The sequence below is a fragment of the Bufo gargarizans genome, chromosome 2 (genome assembly GCF_014858855.1).
Source record: "Bufo gargarizans isolate SCDJY-AF-19 chromosome 2, ASM1485885v1, whole genome shotgun sequence".
NCBI classification, from domain to species: Eukaryota; Metazoa; Chordata; class Amphibia; order Anura; family Bufonidae; genus Bufo; species Bufo gargarizans.
This window is the reverse complement of record NC_058081.1, coordinates 17411940-17434144: the sequence shown is the minus strand read 5'-3', so window position 1 is coordinate 17434144 and position 22205 is coordinate 17411940. Positions and strand designations below refer to the sequence as shown.

Genomic DNA, 22205 nt, shown 5'->3' with positions numbered 1-22205 from the left:
CAACCATCAAGCGGAATGTGGTTCACAACCATCAAGTTGAATGTAGATCGCAAGGCACGAAAGGCTGGGGACCTCTGTTGCAAGTCCTATCGCTTGTAACCTCTTGCATGTCCCATGGGAAAGGAGAGGTGCGAGATACTTGGCCAATAGGTTAAAAGATAAGGAAAATTACTCCACATTACAGCCACAGTTACACCGTGCTGAAGCATACAACACACACACACATATGGAAAAAGGGGAAGGGGGGGGGGGAATGGACTCTTCACCCTTCCTCCCACCATCAAAGAACAGAGCCTCAGTTTTGCTGAAATATCATTTTATTTACATTAGCTTTAAATCAAATCTTTTATAAATACAATGTAAGCATTATAACAGGTCTCAGCTGTTAAACCGGTTCTTCTACCAAAAGATAGCAGCTACATCACAGTCCTTTTATATAAAAAAAAAACAATAATGAATAAACTTCAGAGAGGAAAAGAGCTGCTACATCCACATGAAAACCTGCCCTGTATGCATTAAGGTGCAGTACAGCCATTGTCTTAGTCATTTATGAGAACATGGGGTAGGAGACAACCACATTTTTGGGACTTTGTAGTGCAGGAACTTTCACTGGTATGGGCAGGGCTACAGAAGACACTAAAAACGTTAACATCTGAACGTGGTGAACTTCGTAACGCCATGGAGTCCACAACCATCTGTAAACCACCTTCTCCATCAGCCATTTGAAACTTGGGTTTAAGAAAGCCTGTAGAAACTATATGTGAAGAAATGGAAATATCCTCTAAGACGAAACAAGTGGTTTTGCTTTTTAATCTTTCGAAGTAGGGTCGACTGGATTTTCCTACAAGAACTACATGAGTTTAGACTTTTAATCTTTGGCATGAAACGTAACACACCATTGGCAACAACCACCAAGAGAGCAACCACTTTGTGGATGGAACCAACGATGGCCTTTCTGTTGACAAGCATTGGGTGGCATCATGTCTACATGGGACACCTCCAATATAACACAAGGAACTTCTTCTAGCCAGGACGTAAATGTCGTAAAACCGTTGACGTCAATTTCAAGCGATGACTCAATTTACCAAACACAATGGTCTTTGATCAAGACAGGTTTATGATCTTCTGCCCACGACGTCCATCCATTTCTCAGCCAAAGGGATCTCCCTAAACAAACGAAATAACTCGCTTTCGCTATGTCATTGTGTTTTCACACAATACGGCCGGGGCCCTTAACAACAAGTCTCAAATATTTATCTGGGGTCCAGAGACTTAATAAATAATCTGGAAAAATACCCCATTGTCTAGATCTCTAGAAAGGATTAATCTCGGAGACAGCTGACAAAAAGGACTGCGCTGCCACCCCTGGAACACAAATAAAAAAAGCTGTTGCATAAAGAGTGGCACACTTGTGACGAGGACTGAGGATTACACAGCGGAGGTGTAAAGACGAGACGAGCTCTAAACGTGACAGCCTGAAAAACAGGTCGCGTAATACCAAGGGGCGTGACAAATTACGATCCAAGACAAACTAAGGACCTGCAAGGCGTGAAAAAGTTGAAGCTTAATCTGGCTATACGTGGACGGATCACAGGCCGGAAAGGGCTGAGGATAACGAGAGCTTCCAACACGCACACAGAAGAAAGATACAAATCCCATTTACAGCGGTGATAATATCCTTTAATAGCCTTAGATACAGGTCGGGTTGGTTATCGATGAAGAGTCCAAGTCATTGATGTTAGATCATAAATTATCTTGTGAGAATTCGGCGGCCAGGCCAGGGTTTAGGGGCCGTAAATTCCATTATAATTGCATGATTAGAGATCAAGGTACCGCGTGAAATATAATAAAAAAAAACAAGGCCTTGTGATGCATTTTTCCATTTATTTGGACTTTGAAATAGCCAAACCGATGAGGCCAGCGATCCCTGCGGCTCCCAGGGCCATTCCGCCTACAATCGCCATGCCGACTAAGCCCTCTAAAACGAGAAAAACAAAAACAAACATGAGAATGTTCCTTTTCTTCCAGTACTTGTGCCTGAAGAGGTCCCACACCTCCCCATACTCTATACTGAAGACATTCCCACCCTGAAGAGCTCCGGTCCCCTTCCCTACACTTTGTAAACACCTTCATGTCCTTCCCTTACTACTCTGTGCACCCAGTACATTCATGATCACTACTATCTCCTTTCCACACCAAACACCGTCCTGTCTTATCTCCCCCTTATTTCTGTACCAACGCATTTCGTAATTCTCCTACTCTGTTCTGTACTGGACACATTCTCTTCCATGTATTACTCCAGATTTGTACTCTTTTCTGTACAGGATGCTTTCTCACTTATCTCCTGAAGGGACACTTCCTACAGAAAGGGGTACTTTTATTACTCAATATTCATAGAAAACAAATAATTTCAGATTTTATTTGCCGTTCTCTCTCATTTCGGCAGTAATATACTTTAAAATTAAAACACAGATATTGTACTTTTGTAGAACCTCCTATACAGGTATGTAATCCACTGTCCGTTTACTGCTGCTGTGATGGGAAGATGTTATCTGCAGGGTAATCCTCATGATACTAGTAGTTGTAAGACTAGGATAAAAATGTGACCGCTCTAATGTTCTCTCAACAGGTCTAGATCAGGGATGGCCAACCTGTGGCTCTCCAGCTGTTGCAAAACTACAACTCCCAGCATGCCCAGACAGCCTACATACAGCAGGGCATGGTGGGAATTGTAGTTTTACAACAGCTGGACAGCCGCAGGTCTAGATAAAGATGCCCACAGAAAAAGACTTAGAGCAGGCATCCTCAAACTGCAGCCCTCCAGCTGTTGTAAAACTACAACTCCCACAATGCCCTGCTGTAGGCTGTTCGGGCATGCTGGGAGTTGTAGTTTTGCAACAGCTGGAGGGCCACAGTTTGAGGATGCCTGACTTAGAGCGTCACACTTTACACTAATCAATGCAGTGTTCCTCAACTCCAGTCCTCAGGGCCCACCTGCCGGTCAGGATTTGAGAATATCCCACAGAGTGAATACCTGTGGTAAGTCCTGATGCACTGACGCTAATTATGTCACCTAAGGAAATCCTAAAAACATGACCTGTAGATGGGCCCTGAGGACTGGAGTTGGCCAACACTGCTCTAATTGAGTCGCTCATCCCTCTCAGTGATGGTCTGACTAAAAAAGTCTAATTAAATGGTCTGCTGTGGTAAAAGTCCAAGCAGAGGAAGTTAAAGAGCCAGGACTGGAGGCAGAATACTGGAAGGGACTTCAAAAATGATACTCAGGAAACTATTCTAGAACATTAGCTGTTAACATGTGATAAACATCTGATCCCCCCCTATACACATGTGCTCAAATGGGAGAGGGAAGAAAGCTGCTATTAGACAAGTCTGATGCCGCCTTTCCTCCCCCAAAACAAAAGGATCGGGCACATGTTGATAAAAAGCAGCCAGATGCTCGTTTTCTCAGACATCTGGTGTCAGGTGGAGAGTCAGGAGGACCCATGGACATCTGATGACATAGGTCAAAGGGTCCATTCACACGTCTGCAATTTCGTTCCGCAAAATTGCGGACCCATTCATTCCTATGGGGCAGCATGATGTGCTGCCCGCACACGGAATTGCGGATCCGCACTTCCGTTCCCGAAAAAAATAGAACATGTCCTATTGTTGTCCGCAATTGCGGACAAGAACAGGCATATTCTATTAGTGCCGGCAACGTGCGGTCCGCAAAACACGTTGCGGACGTGTAATTGGACCCTAACGGGTATGGCCAGCTTCTAAGAACTCGCCCATTACACTATCGTGCTGCTTCTACACTGTGGACACATTCTCCTCCTCAACTCTGTTCCAAGTAGCTCACCTTTCACTGCTCTTCAACAACGCTGCTCTTTGTTCCTGACACTCAGATATTTTCCTTGATTGATGTGACCATACATATTAGAGCGGGCATGGCCAACCTGCGGCTCTCCAGCTGTTGTAAAACTACAACTCCCACCATGCCCTGCTGTAGGCAGTCTGGGGATGATGGGAGTTGTAGTTTTGCAACAGCTGGAGAGCCGCAGGTTGGCCATCCTTGTATTAGAGGAAAGCCAGCGATTTCAACAGGATCAGCCTTCTAATGTGCATGAGGGTGTCCTGACTTTCCTCTGATACTAGACGTCAGAAGAAGAAGGTAGGACCAGGCAAGCTTGACAATTCTTTCCCACAGGAGATATCTCCTCACTTCATGGGTACCTTTAGGCAATTGTATATCACTCTTTATCCACAAGATAAGCCCCATCCCTGCTCGTCTGTTACTCCTGCCCTGAGGTCCTGTCTTTGATTAACGCCCGATTACCTTTTTGCATCTTTTTCTCTATGACCTTCTCCAGCTCCAGAGCCTGTGTGTTCTTCGGTTCCTTACCGAGAAGCGTCCTCACATACTTAAGAGCTTTCTCATATTCCTGAGAACAGAACCACATTGGAAGTTACTCCACCAATCACTGAAGGACCCCCAAATTCCTACAACAAAAGGAAAATAGAGGTGGGCGCCCGCTTTACCCTCACCTTTAATCTGTGGTGGGCCACTGCCAAATAAAACAGATAGTCTCGCTGCTCATCTTTACTGCCCTTTGGTAAAAGATCTGGAGGAAAGAAAAAGCACAGAACTTCAGGATATTACTGGCTGGTTAAAATGTACACCTTTGGGGGCTTTTTTATGATGGGATTTTACTCATTTTGGGGCTAAAATTATTTTTTTGTCAATTGGTCTTTACAAAAAAACAATGTTCAGCTGTTTCTGAGATACATGGGTTACAAAATGGGCTTGAAAACGGTCACAGTCTGTTTTACTTATAACTGATCTCCTGACTTTCATAAACACTTATTTAAAGCGCGATTTAATAACATACGCTCCCCGAGCCCAGGCCTGGAGAAGAGATTGCCCAATGATTCCATTAGATGACTGGGACAATATATTGGTACATTTAGGATAAGTTTCTTATCATTTTAATCACGTTTTGGTTCAATTTATTATTTTACACAGAATCCAGATTACACCTTTACGGCTTAAATGGGGTCTGAGAAACACTTCTAAATGTCCGCAGTGCGACTCACCGGACGCCGATCATCGGCATATGGTCGTCTGAATGAGCCCTTAGTCTTATTAACGAGATTCTGAGTTGCGCACTATGACCTGACGCTGCACACAGGTGTCAGGTGCAGCGCGGGCCGGAGAACACAGGGGAGCAAGACCCGGAGATGAAGAGGAGCCGCGGCGCAGGAGAGGTGAGGAGATTATTATTTTCTTCATCTGAGGTCTGACAGGGGGTCAATAAAGGGCTGATCTGAGGTCTGACAGGGGGTCAATAAAGGGCTGATCTGAGGTCTGACAGGGGGTCAATAAAGGGCTGATCTGAGGTCTGACAGGGGGTCAATAAAGGGCTGATCTGAGGTCTGACAGGGGGTCAATAAAGGGCTGATCTGAGGTCTGACAGGGGGTCAATAAAGGGCTGATCTGAGGTCTGACAGGGGGTCAATAAAGGGCTGATCTGAGGTCTGACAGGGGGTCAATAAAGGGCTGATCTGAGGTCTGACAGGGGGTCAATAAAGGGCTGATCTGAGGTCTGACAGGGGGTCAATAAAAGGGCTGATCTGAGGTCTGACAGGGGGTCAATAAAGGGCTGATCTGAGGTCTGACAGGGGGTCAATAAAGGGCTGATCTGAGGTCTTTATTCAAATTTCCACCACCTCAGTGACTACCAACTAATATAATATATATGTTATGAGATATAAAATATCCGGATAAATTATCGGCTATCAGCCTGAAAGTTCAGATTATCAATATCAGCTCTAAAAAAAAAATAATAATTAAAAAAAATAAAATAAAAATAAATCAATATCGGTCTACCTTGTATCTCAGAAACTGCTGAACATTCCTAATAAAGACCAATTGAAAAAATTTGTTTTAGTCTAAAATGAGTGAGACGCAAATCATAAAAAAATTAATTGCCCCAAAGGTTTTAAACGTTGGGCATTTGTTGATCACAGGAGGTATCACACTCTTGCTCCTTATAGACTTATTATAGAATAGGTCTTCTTGGAAGTTATCAGCCATGCAGCCCCCCCCCTGTGTCCACAAGGTTTAGCCATCAGGAACCGTCCTTGGTTCTGAGCCCTGAGGAGAGTCTTCTCTGTGCAGCAGACATAGGGCATGGCGGCATGTGACAATGACATGAATCCGGTCCAAACCTTTAGGCACTGAGTGAATACTGAAAAACGTAAGCAAGCATCTCACTGGCCGCCATAAGAGAACGCAATACATCCAACAGGACAACTTCCCAGAAATCATTTGCCAGTCGTCTAAGGCTACTTTATCACCTGCGTTAGGTGCGGATCCGTTTTGTATCTGTACAGACGGATCCGCACCTATAATGCAAAAGCTTGTATCCGTTCAGAACGAATCCGCAATTTATTTTTTGTTCACGATAATGCAAACGGATCAGTTTTGACTTGCACTGAAAGTTAATGGGAGGCGGATCAGTTTTCAGTTGCACCATATTGTGTCAGTGAAAACGGATCCGTCCCCATTGACTTGCATTGTAAGTCAGGACGGATCCGCACGGCCAGGCAAGCAGCGTTTAGGTGTCGGCCTCCAGAGCGGAATGGAGGCGGAACGGAGCCAAACTGATGCATTCTGAACGGATCCTTATCCATTCAGAATGCATTGGGGCTGAACTGATCCGTTTTTGGCCGCTTGTGAGAGCCCTGAAACGTATCTCACAAGCGGAACCAGAAACGCCAGTGTAAAAATAGCCTAAGAGATGCCCAAAGTAACTAAAAAAGTGCCAGCCGCTGCGCTTACCTTCCAAAAACCCTGCCCCTTTCTGGATGTCGGAAGTGTACTTGCTTCGGATCAAGCACCAGGCGTACTCGAACTGCGTGCTCTTGTTCAGCGATCCTGCAGAGATTTCGGCTAGATACTTCTTCTCAAATCTCTGCAAATCCAAACACAATCAGAAACAGAATGATTTGGGAAAGCAATATTTACTGTGCAAATGTAGAACAAGGGCGAAGAAACCGGAAGCAGAATTTTATCTTAACGAGCTGACAAGACAACGCCTTCCAAAAAGTGGCCGAGAGCCCTGGTCCCTTCTCAACCACTGGAAGCTAACCATGGCCAGGTAGGGAGCTCCAGCCAGGAGATACAAGGCTGGAAGACTCCTCCATGATACCCATGTGCCGCAATAGGTAGAAATACAATGTCTACTAGACCCCCCTATAATATCCATATATCCCAATAGATTGAAATGTAATGTCCGGTAGACACCCCCCTATGATATTCATATACACTAAAAGGTTGAAATACAATGTCCGGTAGACCCCCTCTATGATATCCATACACCCCACCCAATAGTTTGAAATACAACGGCCGGTAGACCGCCTCTATAACTATAAGCCCTAATAGGATGAACTACAACATTCAGTAGCCCCCTCTATGATATCCATACACCCCACCCAATAGGATGGAATACAATGGCCGGTAGACCCCCTCTATGATACTCTATACCTCAATAAGCCACACGGACAGCCATTGTCTTCATAAGGTAAATGCTTTACATGATCACCATGGACAAGCTGTGAATGAAGGTGGTCAGTTTGAGTACAGCACCGTCACGTCATGTGGGTACGCCGTAGTGACAAGCGCGGAGAATGCGGCCCCGGGTTGGGCATGTATGTACGCTCTGCACTCTGAGGTCTCTTGGCTCTTCCTATAACTTCAGCTCACAAGCATGACAAGGTAAAGGGTTATGACAAACTCTGTTGGAGGGCACAACTCGGACAAACTCCGAGGGCACATTTGAAGAGCAAATTACTTCCATACTTGATGCCGGAGTGTGAAGGACACGTCTGTCATATGGCGACATCTCTTAGAACGTCACTCTGCAAATGTGGTGACTCAACCCATCAACACACTGGGAAAAACGCCTGAGGTGTCTCCTTCCTGGTGGACAGATTCCCGAAACAGGAGATGGACGGCAGCCAAGGGGTCAAGTTGATAATTTCCAATGAATGCCATCGAGAATTATATGAGGCGTAAGGCTGTAATGTGAAATCATTCACAGGAACGAGTTAAGGAGGTGAGCTAACATTCGCCACCTACGTGATGGGAACCGTGTATTACCCATCCAGGAAGGGCACAGCGACTAAGGAATAACCGTCTGGAGAAATGTCAGACTCACCTGAAATTCAATCAGATGTTAAAACATTTGACGACCTGAAGAATCTGATTAAGTATCACAATGGACAAATTTTAAGGTAAGGTCAAGACGCTCTATGGAAGTGGTTTTGGGGGCTTCTGGCTCAAATGAATGACATCACAGTACCTCCAAGGCTATGATCATATACTGTGCCACTAGAGGTCGCAATAACGTCTTCTTCTTTAAAGGGAACCTGTCACCTGGATTTGGGGTATAGAGCTGAGGACATGGGCTGCTAGATCGCCCCTAGCACATCTGCAATACTCAGTCCCCATTGCTCTGTGTGCTTTTATTGTGTAAAAAAAACGATTTAATACATATGCAAATTAACCTGAGATGAGTCCTGTCCCTGACTCATCTCATGTACAGGACTCATCTCAGGTTAATTTGCATATGTATCAAATCGATTTGTTTACACAATAAAAGCACACAGAGCTATGGGGACTGGGTATTGCGGATGTGCTAGATGCCATCTAGCAACCCATGTCCTCAGCTCTATACACAAAATCCCGGTGACAGGTTCCCTTTAAGGTGTACCGATACGTCTTAGACTTTTCCTGCCTTTCATCAGTGAAGGGCACACTGAACGGCACGGGCAGCGAAGCGATGCTGCTGCCTGAAACAACCAATAACAAAGCTCCTTACAGCAAGCAGCTTTGTTATTGGTTGGTTTGAGCGGCACGCCTCTCTGAAGCTACGGTGCGCAATCTAACTACATGGGCACACCATCTGCACAGGACAGCTCTAGCAGAGGGTGCTGCCAACACCCTAAAGCACCCGGAGGACCATGTGCAGGAACTAGAGCAGGTTCACCCTCCGGTCCCAGCTGCTGCTCAGAATGAGCCCAGTAAGTTAGCTCCTCTATTCCTATGCTGAGAGGAGCTGTGTATAGGGGGGCACCATGGCATATGGACACAGAAGGAGCCTCCAGTGTGTGTATGCTCTGAGGAGTGCCCCTGGCACCGGGGTTCTGAAGTTGCCCTGTACATGTGGAGGGTGGTGGCAGGAGGACCTGTGCCCTGCTGTGGCTCTCAGGCCTCTCTGCAGCACTGAGGCTGAAAGTGGAGCTAGTCGCTCTCCATAGCGCTGGTTCACTCCCATGTTACGGGTCATACATGTGTGTGACATGTCATAGGATCCACTGGTGTGGACAAGGACAGGGTGCCAGAGCTAATGGACCTACGTGCAGCTGTATGCCACCTATAACCAGAGGGCTGCTGCGGCCTACTCATTCTGTCAGGGGAGCCGTCACTTTTATGACTGACCTGTGATGAAGTACAGAGGAGATCCACTATATTGGACTTTATCACTTTAGCTTTTTTGTCCGGTCTTTTTGACAGAATCTGCAACGGAGGCTTCAAACACAGATGTGAACAAGCCCTTAACATTATGTAGGCCTACGTATTATTTCTATTACTGCAACTTTTGCACTCCTCCTCGGCTAAAAATAAACCATCAAAAACGCTCAGGACCCCTATGAGCCAGAACAAGGAGCCACTCTGTGAGAACAGCTCTTCTTCTGGTGGACTCAAGCCATCTTTGTATTACATGGACAACCATTCATCTGAACGGCCAACCTGTAATTATACAACGGAAATGCAATGGATAAAGCCATGGCTGGAAGTTTATGATGAGGTAGTCCCTTTAGTGACACAATCTCAACCACACATACAAGGTAGAGGGGCTAAGTGGTCCTCAACATGTATAGAAGGTAAGACGATGGAGGAAACTAACTGAAACCGATACAATTCTGAAAGCAGCCGTCAATCTGACTAAAGTCAGGATGTCCACCAGAAGAAAAGCAAAGGACTTCTCTACATTTTGTACACCTCAGAGGGATTAATAGCCTAGGAAAGTATAGCTGTATGTCCTCAGTGACACCAACCACAAGTTGTCACCCAGTAGGCTCAGAAATGTTTATACAATCATGTAACAAGTGTCTGAACACAAGTCTGGCAGGAGACACCTCAGTGTATACTCAAGACAACAGCACTTAGCAACTGCATACAAGAAGAGACATGCTCTCCTGAGGTGTCAGATGTATGGAGTGGACAGGTTGTGGACTGGAGATGACATGTGGGGAGGTATCAGGAGACGTGGTCAGAGATGTATGTAGAGGACAGGTTGTGGACTGGATATTATATGTGGGGGGGTATCAGGAGATGAGGTCAGAGATGTATGGAGAGGAAAGGTTGTGGACTGGAGATGACATGTGGGGAGGTATCAGGAGATGAGGTCAGAGATGTATGGAGAGGACAGGTTGTGGGCTGGAGATTACATGTGAGGAGGTATCAGGAGATGAGGTCAGAGATGTATGGAGTGGACAGGCTGTGGACTGGAGATTACATGTGAGGAGGTATCAGGAGATGAGGTCAGAGATGTATGGAGAGGACAGGTTGTGGGCTGGAGATTACATGTGAGGAGGTATCAGGAGATGAGGTCAGAGATGTATGGAGTGGACAGGCTGTGGACTGGAGATTACATGTGAGGAGGTATCAGGAGATGAGGTCAGAGATGTATGGAGAGGACAGGTTGTGGGCTGGAGATGACATGTGAGGAGGTATCAGGAGATAAGGTCAGAGATGTATGTAGAGGACAGGTTGTGGACTGGAGATGACATGTGGGGAGGTATCAGGAGATGAGGTCAGAGATGTATGGAGAGGACAGGTTGTGGACTGGAGATTACATGTGGGGAGGTATCAGGAGATGAGGTCAGAGATGTATGGAGAGGAAAGGTTGTGGACTGGAGATGACATGTGGGGAGGTATCAGGAGATGAGGTCACAGATGTATGGAGAGGACAGGCTGTGGACTGGATATTACATGTGGGGAGGTATCAGGAGATGAGGTCAGAGATGTATGGAGAGGACAGGTTGTGGGCTGGAGATTACATGTGAGGAGGTATCAGGAGATGAGGTCAGAGATGTATGGAGTGGACAGGCTGTGGACTGGAGATTACATGTGAGGAGGTATCAGGAGATGAGGTCAGAGATGTATGGAGAGGACAGGTTGTGGGCTGGAGATTACATGTGAGGAGGTATCAGGAGATGAGGTCAGAGATGTATGGAGTGGACAGGCTGTGGACTGGAGATTACATGTGAGGAGGTATCAGGAGATGAGGTCAGAGATGTATGGAGAGGACAGGTTGTGGGCTGGAGATTACATGTGAGGAGGTATCAGGAGATGAGGTCAGAGATGTATGGAGAGGACAGGTTGTGGACTGGAGATGACATGTGAGGAGGTATCAGGAGATGAGGTCAGAGATGTATGGAGAGGACAGGTTGTGGACTGGAGATTACAGCCCTGCCCTGTTATCCTGAGGGTGCTCTCACAGGAACATTTGTGGCAATTGGTAGGTCTTCCGATTTACAGATTTTCTAGGCTGCAATAGGATTTGTAACCTGAAATAATAGGAGGTCCATGCTAGGGTTGTTGCGGGTATCGAAATATCGATACCCAATCGATACTTTTGTCCCGGTATCGATATGATACCGGGATTTGACATTTATCGATACTAGGCTGCCCTACTGCACAGCCTAGCATCACAGAACATGGCGCGCACTACTGTCAGCGCGCTGATGTTCCCTCAGCTGCACAGGGTAGAAGGAGTCACTCTCTCGCTCCCCCTGTGCCGCTGCTGCCAATAAGAAGATGGAGGGGCGGGCACACTGTGCCACCAATGATAGTTTACAATGTTTGGACCCATGAAAGGTCCTCTATCAGGATATGTCGTTCGGCGCCCAGGGATCTCACTGCACTTACTAATATTCCTGGGCGCCGCTCCGTTCGCCCGCTGTTGCCCCCGGTATATTCTCCTGCTCTGTATGCTAATTGCTAGCATTGAAGCAATGGGGAGGAGCCTGCCCTTTTTCTCAGTGGGCGTTCCTTCTCCCTGGATGTAGCGCAGAGCGTCACAGCCAGGGAGAAGAAATGCCCATTGAGAAAAAGGGCAGGCTCCTCCCCATTGCTCCGATGCTAGCAATTAGCATACAGAATCGCATAGCCGGCACCTGCCTTTGACGGGGAGCTGCGTTCAGCCGGCACCAGCCTCCTGTATTAAAGGTTAATTATCATTCACCCCCCTCCAGTATTAAAATTATTAGTGGCAGTGACCACAGGGTCCCAGCAGTGTAATCCAGGGGCTCTGATCGGTTACCATGGCAGCCAGGACGCTACCGCTATTGTAGCCCTGGCTGCCATAGTAATCTCCCTGCTGCTGTGTGCACAGGACAGGAGGGAGAGTGTAAGGTCCTATTCACCCTAATACAGCTCTATCAGGGTGAATAGGACAAGGGTTCTAGCCCCTAAGTGGGGTAATAGTTAAAATAAACAAAAAAAAAAAAAAAAAAAAAAAAAAAAAAAAAAAAAAAAATAAAAAAAAAAAAAAAAAAAAATATATATATATATATATATATATATATATATATATATATATATATATATATATATATATATATATATATATATATATATATATATATTATTATTATTATTATTATGTATAAATCACCCCTTTCCCAATTTTACATATAAAATATATAACCAATAAACAAACATCACATATCGCCACGGCCAAAAAGTCCAAACTATTAAACTAAAAAAAAAAATCTCCTATGTGGTATCAAATGGTATCGAGTATCACAATACTTTTTTATGGTATCGAAATCGAATAACATTTTTTTGATCGCAACAACCCTAGTCCATGCAGCAATCAGGAGCAGATCGTGAGCACCAACCGCCGCTGCTAACATCACCATGTAACCCTTTATTTGCCATAGACATTTTGGGGATTTCGCTGTGGATTACCTTCGGCTATGCAGCAAAAATCTAATAAAAAAAGTAATGAAGAGAAGCAGTAAAGAGGACGTGAACAGCTGACATTCCGAACGCGTCACATGTGACCACTGCAGCCGACCACTAGCTGAAGTAGCCATATGCTGGAGGCAGACATAGCGATACTGGGGGGAGGGGGGGGGGGCTCGAAATCAGAGAGATGGCGGGGCTGTAACGCAGTCAGCTGTTGTCCGTACAGTGCAGAACTGCGATGGGTTCGTTGCAGATTTCACCCTGTGCACTAGCGCCATCTGCTGTCTCTTTACAGGAACTGCACCCGCTGTGTGGTCCACGTGAGACACGTCTGCCAGGAATAACGAGGACGATGGGCAGCAGGACCCAACAGAGCTCAGCTGTCATTTCTTAAAGGGGTTGTCTGGACAGTGAGTGATGAAGGAAGACCAGCGCTATATAAGCACGGCTGCCGACTTCCAGAAAAAGCGCCACCCCTGCCCATGTCTGGTACTGCAGCTCAGCCCCACCGACGTGAAGGACGTCCCCCACCACACCAAGAGGGGACCTGCTCTAAAAAGGTGTTGGCTGTTAACCCCTTTTTTGTTTAGTTTTTTGGTGATTTTGCACATGTGCCGATAGTTTTTCATTACTCCCTGGGCGAGCGGAAGGATTGCGTTTTATAGTTGTGGTTTTTATGTTTAGACCTCGGCTGTAACATAAAGCTCTACAGCGGGGGGCGCTATTTCGTATTGGTTGTGTATAGGGGGCGACTATAACCACAGCTTGGGTCGGGAGGGGGATTTTTTTTTTTGGTCTATCTCTGGGACATCCATAGGAGCCCCGGGACCTGGATAGAGCAGTCTCACCCGGCTCTCCCCGCTCTGACCTCTGAACTGCGCATGCTCCGACTCTACTTCTGCCGGCGCATGTGCGAGATCTCAGGGCAGTGAGGAATCCTAGCGCTGGAGGTGAAGTGGGTGCTCACCATGATGACCCCCACCAGACAGTACGCCCGCTGTACCGGAGCTGGTCATGGAGACGGGAGCTCTTTAACCACCTAACTGCTGGGCTGCCTTAGCTGCTGATATCTCCTGACTGGCAGCAGCTAGACGTATGGTCTTGTTTGAAACCTGACATTCCAGGCCAAAAGACCGAAGCTAAACAGGAGATCAGGAATAATCGCAGGTAAAATCGGCTTTTGCTTTCAGCGGTATTCACCGCACCTGATTTCTAACAATGATATCTTCCCATGTACTGAAGATATTGCTGTCATTCTGGTATTGTTTGAAAGCTTGAAATGTCAGCTTTCAAACAATACCAATCTACATATCTCTAGATGCGACCGAACCAGAGATATGAGCAGCTAAAGCAGCCGCCCAGGTCCTGGGGCTCCTATAGAGGCCACAATGTTAGTGAAAGACTGTAAATACTAAAGGCTAAAACAGCCCCCCCCCCCCTCCCCCCCGTCAGTCTGAAGGAGAACGAGGGAGCAGCTGCAGAGCCGACAGGAGGAAAGGAAAAATAGTAAAATACATAGAAATGTGGCATCATCATCACTTTACTGACCCACATAATAAAAGTATGTGATTTCTACCACACAGCGAACGCCGTAAATAAATTCCACGAAACTTCTATGGGCCCAAAGGAAAGAGCCGAGACAGCGCGCAGCTATTTTCGTCGGTCCCATAGAATTGAATGGAGGGCGGCTGCGCATGCGCAGTGTGGGGCTCCGTTCCTGATGCAGGGGCCCAGCCCTGTAAGACAATGGGGGTGATGAGACAACCCCTTTAACTAGCCCATAGGCTTCCCAGACCCCCGTCCGATACTCCGGGGCGTGCCGATGACATCACTGCCCATATATGGACATCGCCAGGCCGTGGAGCGGACAGCTGCTGGCACGGTGGCGTCACCCTGACTGCACAGGGCCGTTTAACCCCTTGGTGGACAAACGTGTGGCCAGTCCTTGTGCCCACTCCCTCAGAGCAGCCCCCCCTTTTAACCCTTAGTGACCTGTGAAGGTTCGTTCACACAGCGGTCCCTGCCACGCTTCTTTCCTTCAGATGCTGGAGAACCATGAAAAGGGTCCGGGCCCCCACGCCGGGCCGTGAACGTCAGCGGGAGGCTGGAGCCAGTATCCGGGCGCGGCGTCCGCTCCCAAACTCTGGGGACAAGATCCGCAGTGTCATCGGGGCGTGCCCTGGTGATGGCGTCTGTGCCGCCGCCATGTCGCATTGTCCTCCTGATGTAACTGCGTTTGATTCTGACAGGAGGAGTAAGTGAGGGCAGCAGACGCCCCGGCGCTCACCGCGTGGACACTAATACACACATTGACGCAGCCGCGTTAAAAACCGCATAAAGTAAATGGCGTTGTTGCTCATAGCAACCAAACAACAAGCTGTCCTTTTTCCTTTGGGTCTCAATGCTGCAAGCTGATTGGTTGCTGTGGGTTACCGCGCCACAGTCACGATACCTGCAGTGGTGTCAGGCCACGCCCCCTTTACCATGTCTAGTCACAGACAGTATGAGGTCACCCAGCAGTGAAGTCCTACACAGGCTCTGTCAGGGACCAGTCATCACCCTTCCTTCTCACCATAAGATCCTCCACGGCCACCAGATCGTTAAGCACAGCTTCCATCGTGACCGGAGTGACGCCCCAGCCCCGACACTTCCGGTTATGAGAGCCCCTGCCTCACAGCTCCCGTGCCGCCATCTTAAGTGAGGTCAAAGGAAACCGCCGTGGGCGACGTTGCACTAGAGAAAGAAGGAGAAGGCAGCTGACGCGCCATGTTTACTACTGGCAAAGCAGCGTCGCGTCATGACGTCACACGCCCACGCCCCATGTAACGGGCTGTAACCCCTTCCTGCCCTGTCACTTCACTCTGGAACATTCTCAGGTTGTTTCCCTCGTGACGCCTCGCACTTCATGTTAGTGGTAAATTCGAGTCACCTTTATTTATGAACAATTCCTAAATTTACCAAAAATGTGGAATTTGAATGTCTCTACTTTTAAGACATATAGTAATGCCTCATAAACGAGTTATTCCGTCCCCATATGTCCGCTTCGTGTTGGCGCCATTTTGTAAATGTCCCTTTACTTCTTTAGGACGTTAGAAGTTTAGAAGCAATTTAAAAAAAAATAAAAATTTTAAGCGCCAATTCAGTTATAAAGTGACTTTGCGAGGGGCTTACGGAATGGAAACCCCCCATAAATGACCCCATTTTAGAAACGACACCCCTCAAGTTATTTAAAACTGACGTTACAATCTTTGTTAACCCTTTAGCTGTTCTACAAGAATTAAAGTAAAATGTAGGTGAAATAAAAAAAAAATTTGCAGATATTTTAGGTTAAAGGGGTTCTGCACTTTGTTTTAACTAGATCATCAGCTTCTGATCGGCGGGGGTCCGACACCCGGGACCCCCGCCAATCAGCTGATTGAGAAGGCAGCGGCGCTCCAGCAGCGCCGCGGCCTTCTCACTGTTTACCGCCGGCCGGGTGACGTCACGACTAGTATCAACTAGTGTGGGCGGGGCTAAGCGTCATTCAAGTGAACAGAGCTTAGCCCCGCCCACGCTAGTTCATACTAGTCGTGACGCCTTCTCAATCAGCTGATCGGCGGGGGTCCCGGGTGCCGATCAGAAGCTGATGATCTATCCAGAGGATAGATCATCAGTTTAAACAAAGTGCAGAACCCCTTTAATCAATTTTTTCTTGCGACACAGCAAAATAAATCTGAATATACATTACTCTGATTCTGCCGTTTACAGGACTGTGGCGGTAAACTGCTCTATGGGCACATGGCAGGACTTAGAAGGGAAGGAGCGCCATATGGATTTTGCAGTGCGGATGGATTGGTTTACAGGCGCCATTGGTTTGTATTTTTAGGGCGATTGTCTTTTGTGGGGGCTCATTTTTTGCAGGATGAGATGTCGGTTTGATTGGTACCACTTTGGGGTACATAGAGCTTTGCGACCGCTTGGTATTACACTTTTTGTGAGGCAAGGTGACATAAAATGGCTGTTTTGGCATCACCTGATGTGTTGGATCATCTGATATTTTTATAGAGCCGGTCGTTACGGACACGTCGATGCCTAATATGTCTACTTTTCTGCAATTTTATATAACTTAAAGGGGTTGTCCAGGATCAAGATTTTTTTTAAAGAACTGTTAAATCACTATTAATAGCGGTTTGAAGGTCCCCCCAGATGTTTTTAGGTATTTTTACACTTCAGCAGGACTCTTACAGTCCCCCACTGATTGTTTACGGTAACTTCCCGCCTCAATGCTTTCTGGGTCCCAGCGCAGCATCGCGTTGTTTCAAGTGTGTGCCTGCTCCTCCGTGCAGCCGCCCCCCTAATTCACATGCCGCCTCCTGCCGCAACTATTCCTCCCCCTTAGTCACGCCCCTAAACGCCTCCTTCCTTGCTAAGAATGTGCCCTGCCCGGTGACATCACCGGAACAGAGGGGCGTGGCTTAGCGCGTGTGTTGCCGCCTAGTTGCTGCCCCTCCATGCGCTCGGAATAATTACTGCGGCTGACGGTGACATGGCTCCCTGCGAAGCGGAAGAAGAGGCTTCGCTCTGCAGAAAGGGCTCCGGTACGTCACTGACTGCGACAGAACCTGCACTTCCGGATGAAAATGTGTAAAGTGAAAAAGGGCCGTCAGAAATGTCTGGTAAGGGAAGGACAGGCACGAATGTAATATTTAGGGGACCATTGTACACATACACCAATGTCCCGGACAACCCCTTTAATTATGGGAAAAGGCTGCGTTTTTACTTTTATTTTTTATTATGTAAAATACTTTATTTAATTTTTTTTTGTTTTGTTTTACTTTATTTTTGTCTCACTATGGGACTAACTTTTGGGGGTCTGCTCCCCTGTACAATGCATTACACTACATCTGGCTGTGAGTGTATTACACAGTGTAAGGGCTCATGCACACGACCAGAAAACGGATCCGCAAAAAATACGCATGACATCCATGTGCAATCCGTATTTTGCGGAACACAGCAGCCAGAGTCCTATCCTTGTCGGTAATGCGGACAATAATAGGATGTGTTGGTCGGACCCATTGCAATGAACGGTTCCGCATTCGGTCCACAAAAAAAAAAACGGAACGGACACGGAAAGAAAATACGTTCATGTGCACAAACCCTAATACCGAGGGGGCTGCGCGATGCCTATGGAAGGCACCCGCCCTCCACTAACCCCGCTGACCGCGGCATACAGAGGGCTCAAGCGGCTCATCTGTCAGTGACTGCTGAGCTCCTGCACTCGGGACCTGTACGGCGCTGGGGCTTAAATCACATCCAGCAGTGCCGTACATGTACGTCGCTGGTCAGGAAGGGGTTAATGTACATGACGTCTATTTCTTTGTGTTATTTTATTTGTTTTTTTTTATAGATTTTGCTTTCAAACTTTAATGATTTTATTTTTTGTGTATTTTTTCCTCTTTTTCGATTATTTTATGTATGGTTAAGATTTTCATGTGACTCTTTATAATCCCCAACCAAACGACTTGCATGGAAATGCGCACCCCGCCAGAAATTTTTTGAGGGGGTTGCTGTTGTGCCACAGAACTGCACGAACATATCAACCCCGGTCTTACAGCAGCCGCGTTACTGATCCCTCTGCCATAGGACATCCCTGGATAATACAGGCTTAACCCATTAGCTGCCAGGGATATACAATAGTAACACAGTACTGGAGCAACACAGCTTCCCAGTGCCCTCTGGTGGTGAACCTCATGTATGTTCGCTCCTGGAAAAAAAAAAAGGATTTATCAAAACTGGTGTAAAGGAAAACTGACTTATTTGCCCACAGCAACCAATCAGATTCCTCCTTTCATTTTCCAGTGGAGCTGTGAAAAACATAAGGAAGAATCTAATTGCCAGTCTATAATTTTTATAAATTTCCCCTAGTGATGTAAAGAGCAAAAGAATAAAAAGAATAAGAAAAGAAGCAAACAAAGCAAACAGACGGGCGCTGGTACAGAGATATTCCAGGCAGAGTGCAGTAAAAAAAAAATATATATATATATATATATATATAAAAAAATGAACTCCGCGGCACATCCAAGTCGTGAAAAAGTAAAAGAAATTTTAATCACCAAACATGCGACGTTTCAATCCTCTCAATGGGATTTTTCTCAAGCAATGGTCATTGCTTGAGAAAAATCCCATTGAGAGGATTGAAACATCGCATGTTTGGTGATTAAAATTTCTTTTACTTTTTCACGACTTGGATGTGCCGCGGAGTTCATTTTTTTTATACCGTTTGGAGGTGGATCGCCGACTCAGCCGCTGGCACTCCGCCAGTACTATTCTGATAGTGGTGCTGCCCACATTCCTTGATTTTTATATATATATATATATACATACACTCACCTAAAGAATTATTAGGAACACCTGTTCTATTTCTCATTAATGCGATTATCTAGTCAACCAATCACATGGCAGTTGCTTCAATGCATGTAGGGTTGTGGTCCTGGTCAAGACAATCTCCTGAACTCCAAACTGAATGTCAGAATGGGAAAGAAAGGTGATTTAAGCAATTGTGAGCGTGGCATGGTTGTTGGTGCCAGACGGGCCGGTCTGAGTATTTCTGTTACTGGGATTTTCACGCACAACCATTTCTAGGGTTTACAAAGAATGGTGTGAAAAGGGAAACACATCCAGTATGCGGCCGTCCTGTGGGCGAAAATGCCTTGTTGATGCTAGAGGTCAGAGGAGAATGGGCGACTGATTCAAGCTGATAGAAGAGCAACGTTGACTGAAATAACCACTCGTTACAACCGAGGTCTGCAGCAAAGCATTTGTGAAGCCACAACACGCACAACCTTGAGGCGGATGGGCTACAACAGCAGAAGACCCCACCGGGTACCACTCATCTCCACTACAAATAGGAAAAAGAGGCTACAATTTGCACGAGCTCACCAAAATTGGACTGTTGAAGACTGGAAAAATGTTGCCTGGTCTGATGAGTCTCGATTTCTGTTGAGACATTCAAATGGTAGAGTCCGAATTTGGCGTAAACAGAATGAGAACATGTATCCATCATGCCTTGTTACCACTGTGCAGGCTGGTGGTGGTGGTGTAATGGTGTGGGGGATGTTTTCTGGGCACACTTTAGGCCCCTTAGTGCCAATTGGCCATCGTTTAAATGCCACGGGCTACCTGAGCATTGTTTCTGACCATGTCCATCCCTTCATGACCACCATGTACCCATCCTCTGTCACCAGATCTCAACCCAATAGAGCATCTTTGGGATGTGGTGGAACGGGAGCTTCGTGCCCTGGATGTGCATCCCTCAAATCTCCATCAACTGCAAGATGCTATCCTATCAATATGGGCCAACATTTCTAAAGAATGCTATCAGCACCTTGTAGAATCAATGCCACGTAGAATTAAGGCAGTTCTGAAGGCAAAAGGGGTTCCAACACCGTATTAGTATGGTGTTCCTAATAATTCTTTAGGTGAGTGTATATTGCCCGTATAGTACAGTGTATAATGTCCCTACAGTGTAATGCAGGCATGCTCAACCTGCAGCCCTCCAGCTGTTGCAAAACTACAACTCCCAGCATGCCCAAACAGCTTACAGCTATCAGCCTACAGCAGGGCATTTTGGGAGTTGTAGTTTTACAACAGCTGGAGGGCCGCAGGTTGAGCATGCCTGGTGTAATGTATAATGCCCCTATAGTACAGTGTATAATGTCCCTATAGTACAATGAATAATGTCCCTATAGTACAATGTATGATTTCCTCTATAGTACAATGTATAATGTCCTTATAGTACAATGTATGATTTCCCCTATAGTGCAGTGTATGATTTCCCTATAGTACGATGTATAATGCCCCTATAGTACAATGTGTAATGTCTGTATAGTACAATGAATAATGTCCCCAGTGTATAATGACCATGTAGTGTAATGTATAATGTATAATGCCCCTTTAGTACAATGTATGATTTCCCCTATAGTACAGTGTATAATGTCCCTATAGTACAATGTATAATTCCCCTTTAGTGCAGTGTATGATTTCCCTATAGTACAGTGTATAATGCCCCTATAAGTACAATGTGTAATGTCTGTATAGCACAATGAATAATGTCCCCATAGTACAGTGTATAATGTCCCCATAGTACAGTGTATAATGACCATATAGTGTAATGTATAATGTCCCTTTAGTACAATGTATGATTTCCCCTATAGTACAGTGTATAATGCCCCTTTAGTGCAGTGCATGATTTCCCTATAGTACAATGTATAATGCCCCTATAGTAAAATATATCATGTTCTTTTATTCTTTAGCAGATCTCAGCAGACGTCTCTCCGGTCTTTTCACTAAGGACCCGAAATCTGTAGGAAAAAGGTGCAGTTTCACCAGCTGACCCACAGGACTGGGAAGACTATCAAACTATTAAAGAGGACCTTTCACCAGTTCTTACTTTATAAAAGCGAAACCTCACACTGTAGCCCATGTTCCCTAGATGTCATATCGCGATTTTTTTTCATGATATGCCCCTCTGTTGCGCCCCTGTGTCCCTCGTTCTGTTTCAAAGCAAGAGTTGAACGCCACTCCTTATTTAGTGTGGATGGTGCTCAGTGGTAAGTATAATACCAATGTTGATAGGAAGACCACGGCACTCAAAAGAGAATGTTGCATCAATATCTTTATTTTATATATTTTGTTTTATATATCCATCCGGAATTTTTTTTTATTCACAGTGGTATACTGGCCAACGTTTCGGTCTTATCCAAGACCTTGTTCACGGCCTGAGTGTTTTCGGTAGTAGAGGCATCAGATGGACGCCATCCGATGCCTCTACTACCGACAACACTCAGGCCGTGAACAAGGTCATGGATAAGAAGAGGAGGGAATGGTAACCTCCTAACAATCCCTGACTGCTGACAGTATGAGCAAGTCCTGATGGTGAACGAACTCATACGCTGGAACCTAAGCCCTGCTGACACTTCTCACAAACCCTAACTTAGGAAGCGGGGAATGAGACAGCCGGTACCTTCCACCGTGAAGGGACCAGCGTCTACCTGAGACCTAGAAGCAACACATGCACGAAGGAGAAAACAGGAGGACTTAGCTTGAGACGAGTGAAAAGTAGAGGATCCACAAACAACCAGTATAGAACTCCAGAAGGAAAATATCAACCGCAAAGTGAGCA

At 46.2% G+C, this 22205-nt stretch overlaps 1 protein-coding gene and 1 long non-coding RNA gene across 2 annotated transcripts; one reads left to right on the top strand and one right to left on the bottom strand.

The window, feature by feature from the left end:
* Positions 1-299: 299 nt before the first annotated feature.
* On the bottom strand, positions 300-15773 carry FIS1 (fission, mitochondrial 1). The gene is made up of 5 exons (XM_044278672.1): positions 15618-15773; positions 6845-6977; positions 4549-4625; positions 4340-4445; positions 300-1978 (listed from the first exon to the last, which is right to left on the bottom strand). The coding sequence occupies exons 1-5, from the start codon at positions 15660-15662 to the stop codon at positions 1884-1886; spliced, it is 456 nt and encodes a 151-aa protein (XP_044134607.1). The 5' UTR covers positions 15663-15773; the 3' UTR covers positions 300-1883.
* On the top strand, positions 6992-21832 carry LOC122927092. Its single transcript, XR_006387753.1, has 3 exons — positions 6992-8298; positions 13341-13605; positions 21337-21832. It is a non-coding gene; the product is annotated as an uncharacterized LOC122927092 (long non-coding RNA).
* Positions 21833-22205: the final 373 nt, after the last annotated feature.

What these genes read in the sequence shown, in the direction of transcription:
- FIS1 (XM_044278672.1), bottom strand. Translation starts at nt 15,662, where the DNA reads ATGGAAGCTGTGCTTAACGATCTGGTGGCCGTGGAGGATCTTATG. An exon ending in TGGCCGTGGAGGATCTTATG is followed by an intron (nt 6,978 to 15,617) that starts GTGAGAAGGAAG and finishes TTGGATTTGCAG; the next exon opens with AGATTTGAGAAGAAGTATCT. An exon ending in AGAGAAAAAGATGCAAAAAG is followed by an intron (nt 1,979 to 4,339) that starts GTAATCGGGCGT and finishes TTCTCGTTTTAG; the next exon opens with AGGGCTTAGTCGGCATGGCG.